Source organism: Notolabrus celidotus, chromosome 11, assembly GCF_009762535.1.
Source record: "Notolabrus celidotus isolate fNotCel1 chromosome 11, fNotCel1.pri, whole genome shotgun sequence".
Classification (NCBI taxonomy): Eukaryota; Metazoa; Chordata; class Actinopteri; order Labriformes; family Labridae; genus Notolabrus; species Notolabrus celidotus.
In genome coordinates this window covers 6,386,136-6,407,078 of record NC_048282.1, presented here as the reverse complement: position 1 = coordinate 6,407,078, position 20,943 = coordinate 6,386,136, and the positions used below count along the sequence as shown (strand labels likewise).

General features: G+C 40.3%; 2 protein-coding genes across 2 annotated transcripts in view; one reads left to right on the top strand and one right to left on the bottom strand.

Annotated features, from left to right (window-relative positions):
• hspb7 (heat shock protein family, member 7 (cardiovascular)) overlaps positions 1–4,288 on the bottom strand; it is a 19,327-nt gene extending 15,039 nt beyond the window's left edge. Inside the window, exon 1 of the mRNA XM_034695071.1 lies at positions 4,248–4,288. Coding sequence (XP_034550962.1) covers positions 4,248–4,277 — 30 coding nt within the window. The 5' untranslated portion in view covers positions 4,278–4,288. The remainder of the gene's footprint in view (positions 1–4,247) is intronic.
• clcnk (chloride channel K) overlaps positions 1–20,943 on the top strand; it is a 24,104-nt gene that overhangs the window by 1,609 nt on the left and 1,552 nt on the right. The window contains exons 3-18 of the mRNA XM_034695073.1: positions 133–264; positions 403–546; positions 2,978–3,117; positions 3,211–3,288; positions 6,283–6,358; positions 6,848–6,973; positions 8,985–9,069; positions 9,343–9,444; positions 9,859–9,943; positions 10,957–11,103; positions 11,814–11,883; positions 12,030–12,140; positions 14,014–14,230; positions 17,400–17,533; positions 17,959–18,029; positions 18,443–18,523. Of these exons, the coding sequence (XP_034550964.1) occupies positions 133–264; positions 403–546; positions 2,978–3,117; positions 3,211–3,288; positions 6,283–6,358; positions 6,848–6,973; positions 8,985–9,069; positions 9,343–9,444; positions 9,859–9,943; positions 10,957–11,103; positions 11,814–11,883; positions 12,030–12,140; positions 14,014–14,230; positions 17,400–17,533; positions 17,959–18,029; positions 18,443–18,523 (1,799 nt within the window). The remainder of the gene's footprint in view (positions 1–132; positions 265–402; positions 547–2,977; positions 3,118–3,210; positions 3,289–6,282; positions 6,359–6,847; positions 6,974–8,984; positions 9,070–9,342; positions 9,445–9,858; positions 9,944–10,956; positions 11,104–11,813; positions 11,884–12,029; positions 12,141–14,013; positions 14,231–17,399; positions 17,534–17,958; positions 18,030–18,442; positions 18,524–20,943) is intronic.

Sequence of the window (20,943 nt, the reverse complement as noted above, 5' to 3'; positions counted from 1 at the left end):
AGAATTAATTATGTGCTCTTAAAAACAATATCCATGAATGTCAAACACTTAAATGCACACGTTTTGGCCTCACATGTGTCTTAATCACAAAGTTAACTTAAACACAACTAACCCACATTTGTAATCCCACAGTGTGTCTGTTGAAGCTGAGCTGCTGTCTGGAGTCAGTGTGTGGGATGGAGTGGTATGGCTACGCTGCTTTAGGCGTTTTGACTGCCACACTCAGCTTCTTCATGGACCTCAGTGTGACAAAGCTGCTCAAAAGTACACACATACACACAAACACCTACACACACACACACACACACACACACACACACACACACACACACACACACACACACACACACACACACACACACAAACATTTGAACTTCTGAGATATATTATGTATGCACAAAGAACACGGCATGATCATGTTTCAGTGGCTTTATATGAAGCTGGATGGAAACAGTCTGCTTCAGTTCTTTTGCTGGACTCTTTACCCAGCATGCCTCTGTGCTGTCGCAGCATCCTTCTCCCACAACATCTGTCCCTTCTCTACAGGTCAGTCTAACAACGACAACGCAAGTTTTCTAACAGGCAGGTATGAACAGTGTTGGACAAGTTGCTGAAAATGAGTAATTATTGATTTTTACTACCAAAATCAGAATCAGAATCAGAAATACTTTATTTATCCCGGGGGAAATTCAGTAAAATACTGCATTGAGAAAGTAGTAAGTCACTTGGAAAGTAACTGTTCTCTGAAAGTAGCAGACTCAACAGTTGATATGGGAGGCATGTCTTCAACAACATAGCATGTACTTGGTCTGTTTGGTCCTTCCTAGCTTACAGATTGTGGAGCTGGAGGTGAATTCTTTGCAGTAATTGCAATTGTATGATCAGCTTCTGCTCAACATTTCTCAGCTCCAACATCAACATCATACACTCGGGTAATACAATCAGAGACGCCATGGTTCCCTGTTCATTTGGGGTGTCAGTAGCTCAGTCCATAGGGACTTGGCTCAGGAACCAGAGGGTCGCCGGTTGAAGTCCCATTATTGACAAAGTTTGGCAAGTGGTTCATTTGCCTGGGCACTGCCAAGGTGCCCTTGAGCAAGGTACCGAACCCCCAAATGCTTAGGTGGTGCTGGTTGATGGCAGCCTCCTCACTCTGACATCTCTCCTAAGTGCATGTACATAGCATGTTTGTGCATGATTGTATCTCAAACTATGTGTAAGTGTGTAGCATGAACATGAAAAAAGAACACGAGTGAAATAATTGAATTTCCCCCATGGGGATTAATAAAGTACGTTTACCTTTACCTTACCTTTACTAACAGGCAGAGAGTGTAGATGGACCAGAATTTGGCGATATAACCAGTGGTGGCTCTCGATAGGAACAAAAGTTCCTGTGATGCATGATCAGTATAATCCTCCATTTGTTGAGATTTTACCATCAAAAATATCTATCAATACAAATTCTTCTGCACACAGTAACCACTCTCTTTTATAGATATTATATTCCATCCCTATCAAGTCTGTTCTTCTAAATGCTGCTAAACCATAAACTGTATAAATAATGGACGTAGTATCCGTGACGTCACCCATCTGTTTCTGAGCGCTGTTTTGAAGCAAATTGTCAGCGGGAGCCTTATTGGTAATGCGTAACTCAACCAGTCAAAGTTCAACACAAAGAGGCGGGGTTTGAGCCTCCTAGCCAACAGCTATGTGTTCCCACCTGTCAGTCAGGTCAGCCATGTCCTTATTTGGGAAAAAACTTGTAATCTTAATATCTTCTGAACTGTTGCGTAAGAAATAAAATTCACCCCCCCTACAGTGTGTGCTGATAGAGAAATTAACTACGTAGACTCAAACTGTGTTTTTGAACCAGGCTGTAAACACATTTATCAATGCTGCAAAGATCGTCTTCTTTGAATGGATGTGTATGTGGTTTCTGATGTTTCTGCAGCCGGAGGTTGCCGCTTGGGCTAAATACTACACACTGCACCTTTAATAACTTATCAGTCAAACATATGATGACAAATTATTGCTCTTAGTCCATATTTCACTGAAAAAAAACATATTTTTAGGGAGATTGGATGATGCCAAAACCATGCTGGAGGAAAAAAAGGACTGGAAATATATCGTGCAGAGCCTTGTGATATTATTCATGTTTATGGTGGGCAGCTTTAGATTGAAGCTGAACAAAGACAACAAGAAAGGACATCTTGCATGTCTTTTAAAGGCTGCATTGTATTAAATTTAAGGTACAAATACTGTAACATCAAGTAGGTTTCCCTCTTTGGTGGCGCACATGGTTTCTCAGTAAATATGAGACAAAGAAGAGAGATGTATACGCTGATTCGTCCCCTTGCTGCTGGTCGAAACATCCTCCTAAACCACATGGCAGTGAGAAACATCATGTAAGATGTTATCTTTAAAACCCAGCGAGAGGTTGAAGGAGATGTGCAGTATGAAAAGTCAACTCTGATTGTATCTGTCTCACAGAAAGTCTTTGACATTTATGATATGAATGAGGAGAGCTTAGATCTCTCTCTCTACTCCCCCGCTACAAAGAAAAAACTTCCAGATGTATCCTCTCAGGGACTCCTCTCCTGTAGGCCGACATGTGTTAGCAGTGTTTGCTGATGAAAGATGTCACCCTGGTTCTTTTTTAAGAGTCATACACAGAACACTAACTGTGAAGATCTGCCATGAAAATGTGAACATAGTGCAGTTGTTAGTGTTGCCTGACAGCGTCTGAAGTGGAAACAGTAATTAAAAATGAGTGTAAACAAAAATAAATCATCTTGACGATACTCTCATTAGCTTTTGTAGGTCAGACAGATGCATCGGTGTTCATTACGACGCCACAAGAGAGATTTACTGAGTGTGACCAAGTTTCCCAAAGCAGCATCATCAGACCTGAAACAAGGAGGAACATTAATGAAATCAAAGTAATGCTAACCATTATGTCCTGTGTGGTTCTCTTCAGGTTCAGGGATACCTGAGGTGAGAGCGATGCTGTCCGGCGTTGAAATGCCTCATTACTTGTCTCTCACCAACATGTTTACTAAGTTCCTCGGCCTTATCTGCACACTGTCAGCCGGCAGCACAGTGTTTCTGGGCAAAGTGGTGAGAGACAATCTTCCCTTTTGTTATTTAAATACTTTGCAGCAGCCTGTTATGAGTTATTAACAGTTTTCATTGTTTGTCTCCGGACATCAGGGTCCCTTCGTGCATCTCTCCACCATGCTTGGAGCTTACCTGGACAACATCTGCTCTCTCACACGAGCCAGTAAGAAGGTAAAACCATTAAAAAGGTCTTTGAAATGAAGAGAAAGGTTATACAAAGTTGTCAACCTTTCTTAATGTGAAAAACTTTCACCTCTATTGTAAATATGTTTAAGCTTTTATATTAACCATGAAACATCATACAAACTCACAGACAACTTTCTGAAGACTCTGCTGCTGCTCTCACTGTGCTGAGCTTCCAGCTTCTTTTGGCTCACACTTTTTGTTTTCCAGCTCCAATAAAAAGCACACTGCACCTAGCACCAAATGGAAAATGGGCAAACTAGCAAACAACTGGCTGAATATAACTGAACTGAACTTTCAAAACCAAAACAGAGCTAGGAGAGCGAATAGCGGACTCAGATTGAACACACTGCTGTGGAACAAAACTCAAAAGGCAGTTTTACAACATCTTGACTTAAGGTCAATGTAATAGTCCAACCAATCCACTAACTCGTCATTTTGAAATCTAATCATGCAGACTGCAAAAACTCACATGTTAGCGAGTGTATTTCTCCAATTTATTACATTATATCTCAGTAAACATCAAACAAGCCACACTGTTAAAACGAAAAAGCTGTGAAAACTCATAATTTCAAGGTAACTGTCTGCACTAGATTTTTGAGTTTTAAGGCTAACTAGAAATCTTACATTTGAGCCAACTGATGAGTTTCTGTTGAGATAACTTATCATTCATATGTAGTGTAATTTAAAGTTTTGAGTTCTACATACTAAGAGGTGAAAGTTGTGCCAACTTATTATTGTTTGTTCAGAAAATGTACCTTTGTCACTGCAAGTTACTGCACCGTTTTCATGCAGTTTAATGTTCAAGGCGGCTAACTATTGGTAATGACCATGCCTTATTAAACTAACTAAACAAATTAAAGTTACATTAACTGGTAATCAACTCACCATCAATGTACCAACAGTAAAGCTACAGTTTCAAAACAATACTCAAACCAAATACTCACCTTTAGGGCGATACAATCCACACAGGACATGAGAGATGGCGCCACATGTGGGAAATTGAAAGTGTGGAAGACCCCTGTAGATTTGAGTTGGAGACCCCGTTCTTTGCCTGAAAAATACTCAATTAATTTAGCCGAGCCTCAAACCCATAATTTCAAGTTTTGCCAACCTAACTTATGAAATGAGACCAACTTTACACAACAAACTTAATACAGGTAGTTGAGATAACTACTTTAATGAAGTTTGAAAAGAAATGGAACATTTTTTGTTTACTTCACCAAAAAGATCATTTTCAGGCCAGCAATGTTAAGTTTTCATTTTGACAGTGCACATTCATTAAATGAATCCAGAAACAAATCTGATTTCAAGATTTCGAGCTGAAATTAAGGCCTCTAATGGTAAAAACTTTTCTTAAAGTAACTACTGTAATTCATCTTAATTCAAGACACTTGTTGGAGCTTTAGTGATTCAGAGAGTCTTTCCGTGTCTAAAAGTGACCTTTGCTCAGGTAAAGCAAAGGCCAGATTGTTTGATATTTGCCTGTGTTTGATGTTAGACTGAAGAGTGACATGAAGTATTCGGAGAGGGGGTGAGGATGACACGCACTGAAGGACCGACGCTTTGAGTTGAACCCCAGTGAGGATTTTGCCTCTGTATGTGGAGCATGCACTCCAACACAGAGCTAAACATCCTGCAGAAGCTTTATCAGTTTACTGACACTATCACCTGCATATGCTCCATTCGATCTGCAGAGTCCCTCTCTACTTTCAAAAGACAGCTAAAGACCCAGCTCTTTAGGAAGCACTATGCACTTAGCTAGACTGTTCTCCACTGTTGTCCCCAGTTGCAGATCATGTCTTCCAGCTACAGTTGACTCACACTGTCCTGCTCTACTCTGGGAATCTGTGATCAGCTCTTGAGGGACCCAGCACTTGGTACTTTGGTCATTATTGTGGTGATGTTAATTGTTGATGATGTTAATGGAAGGTCTTAAATTGGTTGGTTGCTTCATTGTAGATGTTCCTTATTTCGAAAATAAATAAATAATAATAATAATTCCTTACTTATTTTTGTGCATTGCCTTTACACTGCTTGGCAGTACCTGCACCCAAATTGACTGTAAGCACTTTGTTACTCTTACTGATCTTGTTTCCTCTTGTCTAGATCTTTGCTTGTGTTGTTCTTGTTCTCGTATGTACGTCGCTTTGGATAAAAGCGTCTGCTAAATGACATTGTAACATTGTAACATATGACATGAAGACTCTGCATATCATTCACTTCTTATGTTACTTTTACAAGCATACCACATGATACCTGTTGAGAAATGTTGTTTAAATGTTCTCATCATCTTTGGGGAGTTTGCCTTTTGACGGAGTAAAGATTACTCTTTCTGGAAATTGATCTTCATTGCTCGTTGGGAGACAAACCATCTAAATTTGCACTTAAAATGAAGCTAAAACAGTTCCAATCATACCCCCCAATTTTCGGCACAAAAAAAAAGAAGGTAAACGGCGCTTTAGCCTCCATCTGCTGGTGAAGACTGTTACATGTGAGGGGAAGGCAGAGAGGTACGCCTTCAGGAAAGAGTGCTTTTCAGGAAAGGTGCAAATCCATATACTCTTCAGAGGGTACAGGAATGCACATGGCATATTGAATACACACTTTTTCACAGGATAAAATGTTTTCGGCTTTGGAAATGTTTCAGTCTCTGTGGAAAAACAAAATCTGCAGATTATTTTCAATGTAAAGATCCATTGTGTCAAAACGCTCAAGTTTTCCCAATTTTTCCAGTTATGTGAGTCTTAAACTCCACGTTGATTATTTTAAATGACAGCTTTATCAGGGGATAAAATGTCAGATGCCCATAAGTGGCCAAAAACTCCAAGTTATTTATATTTTTACATCCTGATAAAGAAGCAGTTTTTTCTTTGATACAGCAGTAAATGGAGTAAAAAGACTTACAGGGGGAAGTGAAGGGATGATGGGAAAGATGAACATAATGCATGATGCTTTAACTTTCAGCATTTTCTCTTCTAGGTGAAACCTGTCAGAGAAATGTTGGTTGTAGCGTCTGCAGTCGGGGTAGCGAGCTGTTTCGGAGCTCCCATCAGCGGTGAGAGAGAGAGAGAGAGAGAGAGAGAGAGAGAGAGAGAGAGAGAGAGAGAGAGAGAGAGAGAGAGAGAGAGAGAGAGAGAGAGCTTCTTGACTCTTCTGCGGGAGCTCCATCTGTTTTTCTCACACTCATCCACTCCATGCATTTCCTCCTTTGACTTCTCTATCAAATATTTACTCTCCTCTGTTACACTTCTACTGCACATCCATCGGATTCAAACGTTCTTATCTCACCTTTTCATCCTTGATCCCCTCTCCACATGAAATGTTGATCCCTCATCTCACTGTTTAGCTCATTTTTTCAAACCTGGTGAGGGATTAGCACTGGAGGTTTGAGCTCTGGTTTTGCTCACATAAAAATGGCATTACATTCCCTAGACATGCAGATGAATTCTTTACATCGACTCTCATTTCCTTTTTGTCTAAACAAACCTGCTCATACTCATCTTCATGTCTTTCTCTTGTTTTTTTGCTCCCTCTTTTCCTTTAGGAGTTCTGTTCAGTGTGGAAGTGATGAGTTCTCACTTTGCCCTGAGACATTACTTGCCCTGTTTCTTCTCGGCCGTCTGCGGGGCGCTGACTTTTCGTCTGTTCTCAGTGTGGAGTGGAGATTTAGGTAATGGAGACCCGGATCAGACCGATGGACAACAAGGAAAAGAGCAAGCCTTAAGTTACTTACACATTAAACATGAGGCAAACAACACGCCACATAAATATGGAGCACCGTTTGTAAAGTTGTGCACACTGGAAAACATTAAATTTAGTTATGAAAAATATATTTAAGTAACAATCACTGTTAAATCCAAATACTAAATACAAATCTAAATGTTAATTATACATTTTAATTGTTCTATATAAATGTTTATTGTTAAATCCAAATGTTAAATGTTAAATATAAATGTTAATTGTTAAATAAAAATGTTGATTGTTAAATCCAAATGTTACATCTAAATGTTAATTATAAATCTAAATGTTAAACATGAATGTATATTGTTAAATATACATGTTAAATCTAAATTTAAATGTTAAATCTAAATCTAAAAGTTGAATATAAATGTTAAATATAAATATACATTTTAAATGTTAAATATAACTGTTGCTCTGCATTCGTAAATGTTTAGCTAATATACTAATTCACACTGCGGCCTAGCAGAAATACCAAAATAAAAGCTTCATAATGCGTAACATTTCACATTTAAAATTTGGATTTAACAATCAACATTTATTTCTAACATTTAAATGCCCTATGAGGAGTTTTGAACTGGCTGAGAAACAGACTGAAAATGATACTGATGCCTCTTTATGACCTTCAATACCAAACAAGCTATCAGCCATCAGCAGCAACACTGAGACCTTCTCTGTTGTCATTTTTAATGCCTGAAACTGTCGTGAGGGGGTAGGTGTCAGACCAGATGATGGACATCTTGCTTCAGAAACAGCCTTTATTTGACCGTTTTCATGGAAAATAATCACATTGCCTGATAAAGTTGACTGTTGAACACAACAGGATGAGGCTTTTGTTGAAAACACTACTTTTGCATGTTTAGGACAAGAGATAAGAGGCATCACTTTGTCCACAAGGGGGCGCCAGAATCGATACAAAACAAAAGCTCCTCACAGCAGCTTTAACATTTACATTTCTTTTTAACATTTATATTTAACATTTGACATTTTTCTTTACATTTAACATTTATATTTAACATTTATATGTATGTTTAACATTTATATTTATGTTTAACATTTGGATTTAACATTGATTGTAAGACAAATATTGCTCTAAATGTGATATTGCTGCTAAAAATAAGTGACTTTTAAAACTTCACACTACGTTTTATGACATTTTTTAGCTTAATGTGGAGATTTGGTGCTGTTATTTTCAGTGTGCACAACTTTACAAATGGCGCCCCATCCACAAAGCGTCCTAACAGATCTAACAATGTATGAAACGGTGTAGACTCAGACGTGTGTTTATTACCTCTGTTTAATGTGTCTGGGCTGCTTTTCATGATTTGGTTGAGAGGACCCATAAATGAAATTTAAATGCTGCAGCGTACATCACCCAGATTGATTTTGATATGAAGTCTGTGATCAGGTTTGCTATTAACAATTAAGCACTGTTTTAGATTTTGACCAATCACAATCAAGTATTCAGCCCAGCAACACATTACCTAAAGCGAGAATCTTGCTGATACAGAGTGTGGTCAGGAAAATAATCTGGGAATGTGTATGTTTCACAGACAATTTTAATCTGACACCCTGAACACAACTTCTTCCAGATCAGCTTTAGGGTGTGCAGCAAGTTACCATGAGAACTAAGCCACCTTAAAAACAAGACACTTAACATGATAGTCACACTCTGAAGCACATCCCTCAAGTCTAGACTGTAATCTTTAATAATATCATTCACAGAGACCCTGCAAAGACTTGTGTAATAATGTGGTCATGTTAGCTGGTTAGTGGTGTTGATAGCTCTCTGTTATAATAATTACACCTGGAAACATTAGCAGTGACAGAATGAGCAGCAGCTGAAGGGGAAAGTTTAATAAAAGCTCATTTCAATAAAATGAAGAACTAAAATCATTCAAGGAGAAACTGAAGGGATGGCTTTGATTTGTTTCTGCCCACAGAGACGCTTCAGGCCATGATCCAAACTAATTTCCCCACGTCTTCATCTTTCTACCCGCTGGAGATTCTGCTGTTTGCTCTCCTGGGGTAAGATGATTTCTGACCTCATCTGCATGGTGAAAGCAGTGACACTTTTATTAAATGTCTAAGTATTAAAACTGATATTAAGTTTCATTGTAGTGTCAGTCTTTAAGTCTTTAAGTCTGCCGGTCTTCTTCCTACTCTAATTAGCAATCAAGGTCCTTTTTGTATCTCGACAATCACTCCCTCCTCCTCGCCTTCATCATCACTTCCCCATGTGTAATGACTTCCGATTGCCTAACACTGATTAAATAACTCCTTTGTCTGAGTGTGTTCTAGACTGCTGTGTGGAGCTGTGGGCTGCTGCTTCCTCTTCCTCCACCGGTGGATCCTGAACCTCTGCAAAACGAACCCGGTCTTCATCAGGATGCTGACGACAGAGTGAGAAGCCTCTTACTAAGTGAAAGTCAGACTGTGATGCAGGGATGAGTCATCTGCTGTGTGAGACAGGCTCATGGGATAAACAGAGCAGCGTCTCTCAGAAGGATTATCTATTTAATGTTCTCATGTTATGTAACCATATAAACAACTTTAAAAATAGATTACGTATCGCCCAAATTAGGATTAATGACTGTGCAGGGCTTTCAAGGCTGCCCCAAGTGATCTTATCTCCCACTTATTCATTTTCTTTGTTCAAGCACAAGCAGACCTAAGATGAGAAGAGTAGAGCAGCTTTAGTGCTTTAGTCCAGAAAAGCTGTGAAACAATCAGGAATTATTGAAATTTAACATGTAGTGACTTCAATGAGAAAACATTGTAACAATGCAGCCTTTACTTGTGAATCCCTCTCTGCAGGAAGGGTCTATACTCAGGCATGGTGGCCTTCCTCCTGGCATCTATGACATTTCCCTACTCTGCTGGTCAATACATGGCTTCTACGGTAGGAATGAACACATATTTTAAGCCTAACCAAGCGGCAACCTCCAGTCTCAAAATATGAAGCTAATGCGGAAGTGTTATAAACCGCAGTTCAATGTCTCTTGTAATAAGTGGGATAATGTATAGTAAACACGGCGTTATGCGAAATAGATACCTTCAATAGAGAGATAAGACTCATCTGCTCCACATCAGGGTCCTGCTGACCCTGTTGGGATTTTAATTTGCATAACCTGCTCACAGCACATCATCCCTTATGTATCTATGTCTCTTAACCCTCCTGTTATCCTTGGGTTCAATTTGACACCATTCAATGTTTAACGTCTCTAAAAATATAACATATTATTTTTGCTTAATATTTCATGACTTTTCCTAATTCAAAGGGGACAACTGGGTAAACAGAAAATTCTATATGACGATATGTTCCAATTTCCCCCTAACATTTTATACGCATCCATGTTCCTTGGGGTCAATTTGACCCCTGGCTGTTTTAGCTGTTTAAAACATAAGAAATATCTACTTTTCACACATTTGTTTGGTTTTTTTTTGGATGATACTGAGGTCCCTATAACATATAATTGTATTATCCTCCCTCTGCTTTAGGGCCCTAACCTGACATCACCATACCTGTCGTACCGTCAGAACTTGTGATAGGTCAAACAACATAGGACCGGGGGGATTTCTTTCCCATTAAATCATTGGTACTTTCTGTACTGTGGGTTGGGAAATATAGTCCTGTGAAGACATTGATATTTCACACAACATAGCGTTGGAGCTGACATATAGAAGGATGCACATCTCAGTAAACTTTGAGGATAACAGGAGGGTTAATTAAGTGTATTTTTGGTGTTATGATATGTTACTTATTTTGTTCCAGATCAAATTACCTGTTATGGAACAATAAAGAGTACCTTGTTTGACAAAACCGTGACCTTTTCCTCAATGTTCATCTCTTATTATTTTGAAGCTTTACATGTCTTCAGACAGAAATCTGATTTGCTGTAATCTCTTTCACAGCTCTCCATGAAGCAGCTCCTCACCTCCTTACTGGATAGCAGGCAGTGGATCTCACAATCCCACAATGCATCTGTTCAGCCTTTGTCTGAGTGGAGCTCATCAGGGAGTCCTGTCTACCTGTCTCTGGCTGTCTTTCTGCTCGTGAAGGTACACACAATGGAAGCTGCTAATTAAAGACTCTTTTATCTCTGCACTGATAACCAGCCTGAAGGGTAACACGACATCGAGCTCAGCCTCCCTCTCCTCTTGTTCTTACGTGTCACAGCAGACCATAATTGACATACGGCAATTGACATTTTCATTGTAGAGTAAGAGAGCTAAAGACTAGTTAACCTTTAAGGCTGAAATGTCTTGTGATACCTGACTCTCTCTCACAGCAATACAGCAGACGGAAGTCATTTGTATTCCTTCAGAACCCCATCCTACCTCCCATACATCTGATATTTCCATTACATGCCCAATTACAAAGAAAATGTAGCAAAATAACTGTATTGTAATAATTCACATTAAGAACAGTTTCTTGTGTCATCTGTAGCAGAATGAGCTCTGTAAGAAACTGACTTTTCAATCAGTGGGATCCACTTAATATGAAAATGTTTTGTCCCCCATTACCGCATGCAAATGGAAATGTAAATTGGCATGATTCAATGTCTATTTGAGCAAAATTGATTTGAGAGCAGTGTAAACACTTCCTGCACACAGACTGTGACTCATCCTGTGCTGCATTTGCTGTTAAAGCTGTTTTGGCTGGAATTTTACGTGTGTGTGTGTGTGTGTGTGTGTGTGTGTGTGTGTGTGTGTGTGTGTGTGTGTGTGTGTGTGTGTGTGTGTGTGTGTGTGTGGTGTGTGTTTCCCAGATCTGGATGTTGGTCCTGGCCTGCACTATGCCTCAGCCAGCTGGATACGTCATGCCGGTGTTTATTTACGGTGGGCGGAGGGTAATGATTATTTTTTGCAGAACACCCTGGGTGGCACCAGATTGAATTTGTTGATGAGGAAAAGGCCTAGCTGTATATTCTCTCGTGAAACTGATGATCTGGGTGTATTGATTTTTAATATTATCGGTTTTCCAGGTGCAGCTTTGGGACGTTTGCTTGGAGAAGGAGCAGCTTATGTTTCTTCCACAGGAGCGACTTCAGGCCAGCCGTGGGCTTCTATAAATCCTGGGGGTTATGCACTTGCTGGTAGAAAAACAGATCAATAACTCTTTAGTGTTGATATGGGGATGACATTTAGTCTTGCCTGTACATTCCTCTTACTATTCTGTGTGTTGCACTAACCTCTGTAACTTTACATTACATTTTAAATGAAAGGCAGGATGTGCTTGAATGTAGTTTTTTCGAGTTTCCCACAAAAAAACGACATAATATTGATCAACTCTATCGGTGCGCAGATCAAAGTGCAGCATATCAGAGGTGGACCTAAGTGAATGTCTTGTCCTGTTATAGGAGTTATTGTCACATAACCAAACCTTGAGTCAGAATCGAATCTGGATCGAGGCCCCAATGCCCAAGATTTATAATGAGGACCCTGTTTCACTCTAAACTGTTCAACGTCCAAACGTGGACTGACTCTGCTGGACCTTTTGGATGTGTTATAAATCTTTTATCAACATCAGATTTTGATGATCCAGTTGGCGTATGCAATTATTTGGTGCTCAAAGTCGGACACGTTCTCAGTGAGTGTTGGTCTCTGCCAGGGTTGCCCCTTGTCACCGATCCTGTTTGTAATTTTTATGGAAAGGATCTCAAGGCGCAGCTGGGGGGAGGAGGGTCTCCAGTTCGGGGGGCTCAGAATTTCATCTGTGCTTAAGACGATGTGGTTCTGTTGGCTTCTTCGAGCTGGGACCTCCATCAGGCATTGGGACAGTTTGCAGCTGAGTGCAAAGCGGCTGGGATAAGAGTCAGTACCTCCAAGTCAGAGGCCATGTTTCTCAGGAAAAAGGTGGATTGCTCTCTCAGTGGGGAGCGAGTCTTTGCCCCAAGTGGGGGAGTTTAATTATCTCTGGGTCTTGTTCTTGAGTGGGGGTAAAATGGAGCATTTGATCGGAAGGCGGATTGGTGCAGTATCAGCAGTGATGGGGGCGTTGTACCGGACCGTCATGGTGAAGAGGGAGCTGAGCCGGAGGGCAAAGCTTTCAATTAACCAGTTGGTCTACGTTCCAACTCTCACCTATGGTCATGAGCTGTTGGTCTTCACTGAAACAATAAGATCTCGGATACAAGCGGCTAAAATGAGTTTCCTCCGAAGGGTGTGTGGGCTCAGCCTTGGAGATCGGGTCAGGAGCTCAGACATCTGGAGGGAGCTCGGAGTAGAGCCGCTGATCCTTCGTGTCAAAAGGAGTCAGCTGAAGTGATTCGGGCATCTCAAAGGATGCCTCCCGGACGCCTCCCTTTAGAGGTGTTCTGGTCACGTCCAACTGGGAGAAGGGCCCGGGGAAGACCCAGCACTCGATGGAGGGATTATATATCCCACCTGGTCTGGGATTGCCTCGACATTCCCCAGCAGGAGCTGGAAAGTGTTGCTGGCGAGAGGGATGTCTGGGTCAATATGCTTGGACTGTTGGCTCCACGACACGACCTGGGATAAGTGGAAGAAAATGGATGGATGGATGGATTTTGGTGCTGTGTGTTGTGTGTTAATGCACACTGCATGGGGGACTGGGGGATGCACTCATTGATTCTGCTGATCACTGCAGGATTGTAATGAACTCAAAACCTTCTGTAGACCACCTGCTATTTAACCAATCCAATCACTCAGACCTTTACTGTAAGCAAACAAACAGTGGTTCATGGTTTCAGGTGTCTCTTCAGGCATTTTGACATGAACTGTTTCTGAACAATACGACACATGAACAGGCTTGCAGGTGAACACGTGGTAGCCTTTGCTGCAAACCATATAAGTTATCAGTGCCAGACTCAAATCTGACTCCTGGGCTACAGCACTGCTTGTTATACCATGTTTGATAAGCATCTAATATACTGTACATCAAAGCACTCAAAATACTAACAACACTAACCACAATAAGTAGCACCCTCAACTTGTTTTGTCTTGCAGGTGCAGCAGCCCTCTCTGGAGCCGTCACACACACTCTGTCTCCAGCTCTCCTGGCGGTAGAGTTAACGGGTCAGTTCAGCCACGTTGTACCAATCCTCCTCGCCACTCTGCTGGCCAACGCCCTGGCTCGGTCAGGACGCCGCCCATCTTTCTATGACGCAATCTCCATCAGTAAAAAGCTCCCATACCTTCCCTCTCTGAAGAAGGCATGCCAAAGGTGAGTAAAACAAAGTGTTGCACTAACTTAAACAAGCCAATATGTATAACAAAGACGGAAAAATGTTCATGTTTGCCTTGATATTTATGTGATTCACCTCACTCTGTCAAAACAGCCTCTTTAAATTTTTCCACAACAAAGATTTTTAATGAGTGACACATTAAGGATGGGATTTTTGTTAAAAACACATGTGCAGGATAAAATCAGCTAAAGCCTGATTTATAATTCTTCGTCAAATCGCTGGCATAGCATATGTTTGAGGTCCACGTAGCACCCGTACCTATGCAGAGGCCTATGCAAGTAGCTGACACGCTGCTCCTCCAAAATTAAACTATGCGTCGAATCGCAAGCCCCAAGAATGTCGAGCTCGGCGGCATTGAATCTCCCGCATTTTCAGCACTTCCAGGATCCCTGCTCATCAGCCGAACATTTCATCTCCTCCTCTCTATTCGTCAACACAAACTGAAAGTTCCTTACAGGAGCTTTCAGTTTGTGTTGACTTTGGCATCATGCAATAACAATGAAAACCAAAAATGATATACTTCCAAGTCAGCCAGCTTTCCTCAGATATCTAAAATCAATAAAACAATAACAAATCTATAGAAAATAAAATGCATTAAGTCTTGAAAGTACTGCATGATGTAAAACTGTCTGAAGCTGATGGATATTTAGAGTTCATGATGTTTGATTTTCAACCATGCTCTCAGTTGTTCAAGTGTTGAATATCGATCAAATGATCCTAAAACTTCAGTTTAAATCGGGGTTACTGTTAAAGCTATGACTGGTGTAGCTGTATTTTAAAAAGAGTGCTACTTTAAGATACTCACTAGGTTTATTTTTGCATGTTATTTCGCTGACTGTGCACACAATAACATAATAACATCCCCATGCGTGAACTGAATATCAGAATTGTAATGCTGTACATATTTGAGTACCCTCAGTATTCAGTTGAGTACTTTTCATTGCTTTGCACACAGCCATGTTTTGAAATGTGTACGCTCTAGGCTCTTGTTCTGAATTCTGACAGATTGACTTGAACCAGCACTGCTGTTGTGCATTCACAGAATCATTGCAATGTACCTGGGTGTCACTCACAGCAGGTGGAGGTATAGATTTTATGATTGTTAACAGCTTGACATCTCAGCAGCCAGCCCAGAAATGGCTGAGTCTCTGTTATCAATCAAAAACCCCAACAACCACCTGCATACCTCATCTCATATCTCTAAAGAACAACTACACGTCTCAAATACTTGATTTTTTTGAATCAATGGACAAGTACGAATACTTTCTCTGCACCTGATGCATCAGTTTTGTTTCTAAGTTTTGTATTTGTACAGTGAGCTAATCTATAATGCCAACATTTACCTTTAACTCTATACAATACTCAACCAGTGTCCCTGAAGAGGTGTCAAAGCAGATCGTAACATTTTGAATTGTAATCACTCATTTCTCACCAGGGAATTCTGTTATGATTAAATATAAATTGAAAGTACAGTGAGGATATGTTCACTGTATATTCAATCTAGTCCCTTTTGCAGGTTACACATGTAATGTTTCTCTATGCAGAGTTGTGTGGCAGCCTACGGAAAAATCATTGAAGCTATAAAATGCAAAGAGACTTATTTTCTTCATTATCTGTTTCTGATTGAGACCGCATCTCATTTTTCTTTGAAGTATTCAGACAGATATCATCAGTCATCATTCCCCACAGCTCCTTGTTGACATCAGCTGATACAGGTTCAAGTGTTCCTCTGACAGACTCCTTGAGGATCTTCTTTTTGTCCGTCCACCATATTAAACTACTTCAAAATGTTTTTTTCCAGAATCTCATTGGAAGATCAAAACGTTTGGGTGCTGGTTTGAAGTGCTTACAGACGGAGCTGCACTCTTCTTTGTTTTCTGATACAACACACTGTGGCAACCTGGATATTTTTTTAGGCAATTACTTTTGAAACATATGAAATCATGTTTTGCTACCACCACCCTATACATAAATGATGTTGTGACCCCTGACAAGCAGAGGATACTTTTAAAAATGCATAGACAGTGAAAAAGTTATCAAATCAATTAAGCATTGGGTTGCATCATAGCATTTCTGATGTTACCCAACTGTACCTGCTATAAAGGATTGTATTGTATCACATCATATCATATTATACTGTTTCATTTCATTTCAGGTCATATTGTACTCATAGGGCCTGATCTACTAAAGGTTTGCATGTATAAAAACACGTGCAAACTTGATAGCGCGCGCAAAGCAGATTTACTAACTGGGAGCACTGAGGATGCGTCTGTCAAATGAGCAAAATACGTGTTTGCCTTCATGAATATGCAGAATACATGTAGATCATCAGGACGCGCAAAATACTGGAAGGAGGAGATGCAAATGTAATCATTTAGCACACGCAAAGTGATTTATCAAACCTGATAGCGGGCGCTGTTTTTGCGTCTATAATTAGCACGTTTGAAAGGCAGGTGCAAACTGGCACAGCGTTACGCACACATGGCTGCGGTCACTGTAAAGCGCATAATACCTTTACAACATTCCAGCAACAGCAGGACTTACAAGCATTACTACAGTTTTTACACAGTTATGTCATTTTGAAGTCAATCAAACAGACATGAAGTCTAACAAACCATCATACTGTATCGTGTTGTATGTATTATTAGTATTGTAACGTATTGTATCGTATCTGATCATATCATATCATACTATATCGTATTGTGACGTATCTTATCATATTGTATCATACTGTATCGTATGGTATCATATTGTACTGTATTATATTGTATGTTATTATTATCTGGCATTGTATGGTGCTGTGCATAATGTATCGCATCATATTGCATCATACTTTATGACATATCTTACAATATTACAGCATGCGTAGCAGCCCCAAAGAACGTGTCTCCTCTTTTCCTGGCTTCGTACTTTAAGCTGTGAAATTGGGATCAAAGGTTCTTCTGGTCTGGGTGCCTTCAGTTGCATTTAGAGTAAACATAAACAGTCAGTCTTTATGCTTAGGGTCTTTTTGTTTTACTTTTGTTGATCACTTAAGGTCCCCAGAATCAAATCACAGCTTAATAACGAGTTAAAAGCTACTTGCAGTATGTTGAACTACAGCTGCTTTTGTTCCTACCAGTGTGACATGATTTGCCTCTGTTGCAGGCTTCCCTTCACACCAGTCGGACAGGTTTTAGGTGCAAAATCTGTACAGCTTCAAAAAGCAGCTGAGCTAGAGGAGGTTCAGCGTGCTGTCAACACCAGCACTGACACACAAATCCCTGTGATGGACTCGCACGGTATGAGATATTTCAGAGTATTTCTATGCTGTGTCCTGGTTTTGAGGAGTCATATTTTGTTATCACAAAAAGAAGCATGTGAGGGTGCTGAAGATTGACACTAAGTCAGCAGGATCCTTAAAAAAATGTCAGACACATGCTGGTTAAATAGGTAGTAATGACACCACACAGCCTGAGAAATGAAAGAGGAAAATAATGAGAAAGATGATGAAAAAATGTAGAAGCAGCTGTGTGGAAGTGCCACTATGAGGAGCTGACAAGTGTGAGGAGACAGACTTTAATCCAGCTGAGTTTTCAGGAATCACATGGATTAATTTTTTATGTTTACAACAGGTGACTCACAGCCCTAGAGCTACACACGATCTTTACTGTAGCACCAACCGGGGAAAAGAAAATTGAGATTCCTCTCTTCTTTTCTGTTGAAGAGTCGCAGATTCTGCTGGGGTTCGTTCTCCGATCAGAGCTGCTGATGTTCCTGCGTCACTGGAGGACTGAGGTGAAAAAATACACAGGATGGAGTCAGACAGGTAGCTCCAGGGTTCAGAGGAAAGTGGAGGAGAGAGCTTGTGAATGCTTATCGAAAAAATGGTCCTGTTTTTACAATCCATTTGACACTGACTGAATTTTAAACAGTAGCAAAATGAAAAGAGGATGAGAGCAGGATGTACAGACAGAACTCTGGCTGATGTAAAAGCCTGTTTTATGAAGAATAAAGCAAAGAGATGATCACCAAAAATGGATTTATGGAACAGCATTAAGCAATTCAATCAATGTCCAAGGTCACAATGATGATCATGTTTTCAGTTCAGTAGAAAAAAAGGATCACTGTGATTCAGAGTTCATCTCATATAATTGAATGCTGCTGCTACAAACACATATAAAGAACTTGTTTTATGCTGTTTTGTTTAGACACCAGAGAAACACCTGGATGAGATCTGCAGCATTCACCCAGCCACCATCCTGTTATCACCTCACAACACCGTCCAGGAGGTAAGAGGCTTAAGAGGTTTTCAGAAGATGAAGTCAAAACAGTTTTTAAGTTCTTTATGGGGAATGGGTTGTGTGAAGTACTTGTCATCAGGAGATGCTAGTAAGCTCTACAGTGGCCCTGAAGGACAATAGTAATAAATATTTCAAAAGCACAAGATATATTTCACAAAACACAAATACATTTCACAAAACACAAACACATTTCACAAAACAAAAATAAATCTCACAGATCACATAATAAATTTCACAAAACCAGAAAGGGTAGGACCATGGTACTTGTTTGTGATTGGCTAAACCCAAGTCTGTCCGGCATCAGCCATTTATCATTTCCTGATTACAGCGTAATACTTCAACAAGGGACATACATATCGTGTGATTCTTGAAATGCTCTCCTCGTATCATGAAATACACATATCATTTGGAACCCTTACATCACACTTAAAAGACCTCAGACTGCAGAGAAGGGGTGGATATTCTTCATTGAATGTCGTTAGGAGGGCAGCAGCTCTGATGATATTTCCAGTTTCCTGAAATGTTTTTGTGTTTTGTGAAATGTATTTGTGTTCTCTGAAATTTATTTTTGGTCTGTGAAATTTTTTTGTGTTTGGTGAAATGTTTTTGTGTTTTGTGAAATATATTTTGTACTTCTGAAATATTTATTACTATTGGCTTTCAGGGCCACCGTACAGCTCAGCCCCTGTATTAAAAGTGACACTTTATGCAAAATCGACTTTTTAATGGTTCTCTACCTGAAATATGTTTCCCTGGCATGTCTACAAACCCCCTGAAAATGAAAAACATCCATTCTGCCCCTGTTCTGATTTCTCCACCTTTCTGTAAATGTGTGCTGAAACGAGCCAATCCTATTTTCGTAAATTTCGTACGTCACAACGTGTTCCGGTCTGTAACAGAAGTCCGTTTTTAATTCCCTGCACACGTGTGCTAACAAGGAGCTTAGGAGGGAGGCATGCTAGTTGTAGGCTGTCTTAATAAACACAAAGGTCGGTTTTACTCCCCACGTCTGCAGATTTGAAGATCTAGTGATTGAATTAAATTTTTTCTGGAAAAGTGCTAGCGCTAGTTAGCATAGCCACATAGCCACACACGTCGACATACTGACAAATAAACAACAAGAAACACTAAATCTGTGACCAATCGTTCAGAAAGGTCCTGCTGCAGGCGCCTCTCCGTCAGGATCAGATTCTGGATCAGATTCAGAGGGTTGAAGTAACGCGGGTCTGTGAGCAGCCCTGTATATTCAGCCAGCATGTAAACATTAGATCAACGTGCTGGAGAGCCGAGGGCACATCCACTTCCTGAGGGGGCGTGGTCAGAGAGCTCGTTCTCATTTAAAGGCACAGACACAGAAAACAGCCTGTTCTGAGCAGGGCTGAAAAAGAGAGGTTTACAGGCATGCCAAAATCTGATTTCAAAGTGTTTTTTTGAGCATAAACTTTTAAGACATGTTTTGGGGACCTCTTAGACCAATATATATTGATGAAAAAGAGCATAATATGTCACCTTTAAGAAACCAACCGATACGTGAGCTAGGCTATCAACCACTGTAGTCAACTTCCTATCAAACAGTGAGAGCTGAAAACTTAATTTAAAGGCTTTTTAACCCTTTCCTTTACTCGAGCTGGTGTGACTGAAGACAGCCCCCATGGCTTCTCCCTGGAGTTTATCACAGTACCTCCCTGAGCACATGGTAACTTTGTTTCTTCTTTGAGCTGAAAACTTAGTTTGAAGAAAAATTCTCAGTTGGCTTTCGCTGTTTTCTGATTTAACTTTTAAAAACTGAAGAAAGTTTGGAATACAGTTAGCAGGGACTGCAGCCGTATGTGATCTACTGGTATCCTCTGATTCAGGGAGTTCTTGAAATACTGTTGTTCCCAGAAGTCCCACTCGTGACAGCTCTTTTGGTTTGTGTGCTCTGGCTCACAATTTACACACCGGCACAACTGGGTAACTTAGGATCTCTCCTGCAGTTTCCCCTCTCTCTACTTTGAGCCAAACCAAATGACCTCCTGATGGCAAAGTAAAGCACTGAAAGTAATTACGTTTTGGTCGTTTTTTTAGTCAGACTTTCTTGAAATAAGCTTAATTACATGGTAGAGTTGACCTCCTCGGCAGCAGTTGCAGCGGTAGCTTCTGTTCCAGGTCTTAGGCCGGCTACTCAGAAACAATGCTGAGCTGACCAGGTTGCTCTGTGGCTAATACAACGACTGACAATTGCTTCACATGACCCCACTCAAAAAAACAAACAAACTATCCCTTAGAGGTAGAGCCTGGAGGAGATTAGGCTTAGCATAAAGTGGGCACAAGTAGCCTTGCCCTCTGTGAATGTCCTGATAACAGGTACCAGCACATCTGAACTGACACCTCATTCGTTGACCTGCACAAAATAGAGAAATAAAAAG